This window comes from Notothenia coriiceps, unplaced genomic scaffold (assembly GCF_000735185.1).
Source record: "Notothenia coriiceps isolate Sejong01 unplaced genomic scaffold, NC01 NC01_scaffold00000339, whole genome shotgun sequence".
Taxonomy (NCBI): domain Eukaryota; kingdom Metazoa; phylum Chordata; class Actinopteri; order Perciformes; family Nototheniidae; genus Notothenia; species Notothenia coriiceps.
Window position 1 is genome coordinate 18,098,017 of NW_011333040.1, and position 4,466 is coordinate 18,102,482.

Here is a 4,466-nt window from a genome sequence, read left to right on the forward strand (position 1 = left end):
AATATACTTCAAGTACCAAAAGTACTCAGTATTCAGAATGGATGATTGGAACATGATTAGTGATGCATTAATGTTTTCAAAACTGAAATGATATTAACGGGGCGGACTTTATTCTAAATACTTAATAGCAGGCAAATTTAATCCATAATCCACATGATCCTTTATTCATAATAATTTCTTATTATAAATCTGCAAAGTAATTATAGCTGCCAGATAAATGTAAAAGTTTAATATTATCCTCTGAGAAGAAGCAGAAATCGGTCATGTATAATGTATATTCTTTATATAGTGCCTTACTCAAAGAGCAGATAACATTTTGCCTGCTACTAGCAAAATTCAGGCTATAATACATTAGAGAAACAGGGTGCAATTATTTTTTTGCAACAAGTTTATTGTCAATTTATTTTTTCTTTATCAGTAAATGTAACAGTACAAGAGAGCTAAGCCCCACTAAGTGCTTTAATACATTAATCATACATATGTAACAATAAGCTATATCCGTGTCATCATACACAAGTTTCTTTTATAGTAGGTATTTCTGTTGACTTTTTAGCCCTTAACGCGAAAAACATGATGGATGCTTACAGGAACGCAAAACATCAGCAGCTGCAGTGGGATTGACTGACAGCGCTACGGTCCAATCAGCGCAGAGCCGATTCTCCTGCAGCCAATCGGATCCGAGTGGCGGAACCTTGGAATCTGAACAGCTTGTGAGGAGGCTGCTGCCGCTAAGCTAGCCTAGCTCCGCTTCTGAGCAATGACATGCTTTGATATAGAAATGCTATTCCAACGGGGCACAGCGTCTCATCTGCTAGGCTAGCTTGTTGGATTGGAAACGGCTACTTCTGAGGATTCTGGATATCGTTTCTAGACATTGAATATTCCCTCTACAGGAGATAAAGAAGAATCCAGGTAAGACTCGGTGTGAATATCAGCCTGAAGCTATCTTTTCTCATTAGCTACATGCTAGCTCCTGCTATCCTTGAATTCACGTTATAAGTCACGTAGGCTAATAGCTATGTGCTAACCCAGACAAAACCAGTCTGTCGCCCTGCCAACATGGCCAACATACTGCTAACCAGCTGGCTATAGCGGTCAGTTTGTCTGTAACCGAGATTTTTGGGGCATTTCGAAGCGATTTGGTGAATTGTCTTAGCTATTTTTAGGTTGTAACGTCAAGTCTAAGTTATGAGAGAAAAACCTCAGATGAAACTGCTGCAAAACCTCTGATTCTGGCCACACAGTGCTCCACGTAAATGCTTTTATTGCTGAGATTGGAAATGGAGAGGAAGCCTAAATGGTAGCCACAGTGCAAATAGCATCTTCTAATTTACTGCATTCACAATCGTTTTCCCTTGTATGTTTGATGTCATGTAGTGTTTAAGTTGTTGTGCAGGGATTGGACACAGCTTGGTCATAACTTATCATTCCTTGTGATTTTATTCACATACATGGTTACTGTCACCTTTTGCTTGCCTAGTCATTTCGCTTTTCTTTGATGCATTGGTGTTTTAGACCAGAGGTTGAAGAAATACTCAGAAGTAGAAGTACAACAGTCTATGAATACTCTGTTACAAGTAAAAGTCCTGCATTCAAAACGTTACTCAAGTAAAAGTATTGGCATCAAAATATACTTAAAGTACTCATAATGCAGATTGGTCCATTTCAGAATATTATATTGTGTGTTTTGATCATAATTATTGATGCATTAATGTGCTTATTACAGCTGGTAAAGGTGGAGAAAACAACTGCTTTCATTATCCATTTCCCTACTTAACATCCAATCTATTTTGTAATAATTTAGACTGTACAGTTGTCTTCAGATATCCTTTTATGTTTGGAAAAAACCCAAATAAATTCCGATCACAATGACATAAGATATAAGCTAGACACTTTGGGGAAGCTTGGACTAGACACTGATTTTTAAAAATTTTTTTTACAATCTATGGTAAATGACACATTTTCTAGAGCCAGGGCATTCTCAGCTAAGATGCAGTAATAATTCCCAATTTCCCAGAATTGTATTTGTTGCGTTTAGACTAAAGTTATGCTAAACATCAATATTAGGCTTTTATGGTTTACATTTGAGTGTCAACGGGGTCCAGTAACATAATCATAACCCTATCCAGGAAGTGAGAGACACTAAACAAGTAAACTAAAGGGGGGGGCCACGATTTGAAAATCACTTCACCAGGGTAACAATTTCAAGTCCTATTTAAAGACAGAAACTAACAACTGCGTAGGAAAATGTCCGATGATTTTCTTGTAGCGAGGAAGACCGTGAATACGCAGGCAAATGCACTGAGTAAGTGAAACCATTTCTGTTTTGTGGCAACATTTGAGATAATTGCTCTGTTTCTCTCCTCACATTGTGTCTACCTTACACTATCAAAGCCAGACTAAATGTCATGCACCACCAGCACAATGGGCCATAAGACTGTGTAATTGTTGGCTAGCTCTTGTTTGTGTGGCATGACACTTATACAACAGAATAATCAGCTGGTTCATATTGCCTGGGTGTTGTACCTCACGGTGGATCATTTGGAGATATGTGGTTAGTTAGATGTTTATGATTCAAGGGGCGAGCATGTGTGTCTTTCAGAGCGCCGTAGGGGGGTTTTTGCAGCTGCTGATAGTATAGTTTCTGTAATTATTGTCACACTGACAGACCTCTTCACAGCCTCTCATTAAGGTTTCAGGGAGGTGAGGGGGGGGGGGAGACATTTGGTCTGTGTGTTCTCAGTGGGAGTCAGAGGGCCAGAGATGGTGCAGACCTGCCTCACAGCTTGATTTACCCAAAGGCTGATATTATATTCTCTCGAGGCCAATTTGCAAGATGTGAAAATGGCTATTAGGAGACGTATGAAGAACATGCCAAGTCATGAGCTCACTCTCAAGATCCTGGACTGAAGCATTAACTATTCATGTTGATATTACAGTCATGTGGCCCAATTTACTTCATCTGCGTTCTATATATAGCGCCTGCTAAGCCGGATACCCTCTAACAACGTCCTTGTATGCATGTTATGACGGTTTAATCTCATGGATATGAACTGATGAGCTCTTTTTCCTGTCTTTGCCTTTTTCTATGAGCTACCAGTGGCCCCAAGCAGCGAAATCTGTCCTCACAGCCGAGGGGGAAACACCAACTGTGCATTTTGGTGATGGCCAAAAATGTAATGTGGCTGAAAATGTCCCCGGTCTAATGACAAACCCAGGGATCTAATGTATTAAGTGGCTTTCTATTGAAGTTGAGTAACGCAGGCAGGGGATTCTTTTCCTCCGTCATTGCGTCTCTTCTCTCTTGGTATTGGCCTAATCTCAGCCTCATTTCACTTCCTCTTTTTCTTTCATAATTTCGTGTTTTTTCGGTTCGATCTGTTTTCCTGTGTCTGTCATGTTTAAACAGTCGGTGAGAAACAATACTTCCTATGTGTTATCCAGTGTCACCTGCTGAAAAACGAACTGATCCTTTTGTTTGTAACATTTGACGGATGACACATTTCTTTATCAGGTATCTAGGATCAAACATTAAAAAGCTCTACTCAGCAATAAGTGGAAGCAAAGTCATGAAGCAGTAGGTGATTGCGTTAGTTGTGAGGACATCTCCCTCCGCTTCTGTAAATCTAGTATATTTGCGGTTGTGATATTTGCTTTCATTTCTCATGCGGAGTGAAGGATTTGACTTCCTCATGTCACAGAGAGAAGTATGCAGTTTCAGTGGTGATTTTATTCATTAGCCCACTATGTTTCGGGGTTTTTCTATCAGTGTTTTTTGTAGTGTTAAAATGAGGATGTGTGCACTCACAACTGCACACAGAAATTCGTTTGTATTGATTTTGTAAGAAATGAATTTTTTTCCATGATGAAAGTTTACTTTGAAGCACATCCGCTTTTTTGTTTTGATCAAATTAAGCTCTTACTACCCTTTTTTTCATGTGAATTTGTCAAACCACAAATAGCTGTAGCCTACCCGTCAGCTTTATTTAAGGACTGTAAAGGCCGCTACACACCAACCTGAGTAGGGCGCCGCGAATGCCCGACTGCCTCTGACGGCCAAAATCCAGTAGGTGTGTCAGGGCCTTTAATCCACCATCACTAGTCCCATCGTTAACATTGGACGTCCCTTTTCAATAGCTCTTTTATAAGATGTTGTTAGAATTAAATCCTCTTAATAGCTATGATTTGTCAAATTCATTGGTCTGCATATTATAATTATACCCGTTTCTTCGTGAGATGCTAGACTCGATTTCTGTGATGAGCGTGGGGTGGGCCCTGTTTAGCAGAAGCATTTTTAAAGCTACACTTATCTTAATTTAATTTTAAATGCATTAATATTATGCCCCCACTTAAAGGTGACCTATCATGCAAAATGCACTTTTGTACGTCTTGTATTATGAATATGTGTCCCCGGTGTTCCAGGGAACTCACCAAGTGTCAGAAAACACAACCCTCTCTATTTTCCT

General features: G+C 39.5%; 1 protein-coding gene across 1 annotated transcript in view; it reads left to right on the forward strand.

Moving 5' to 3' along the window:
• The first annotated feature begins 1,990 nt into the window (after nt 1-1,990).
• The window catches only part of LOC104951823 (attractin-like), a 14,180-nt gene continuing 11,704 nt past the window's right edge, over nt 1,991-4,466 (forward strand). Inside the window, exons 1-2 of the mRNA XM_010778558.1 lie at nt 1,991-1,995; nt 2,491-2,532. Coding sequence (XP_010776860.1) covers nt 1,991-1,995; nt 2,491-2,532 — 47 coding nt within the window. The remainder of the gene's footprint in view (nt 1,996-2,490; nt 2,533-4,466) is intronic.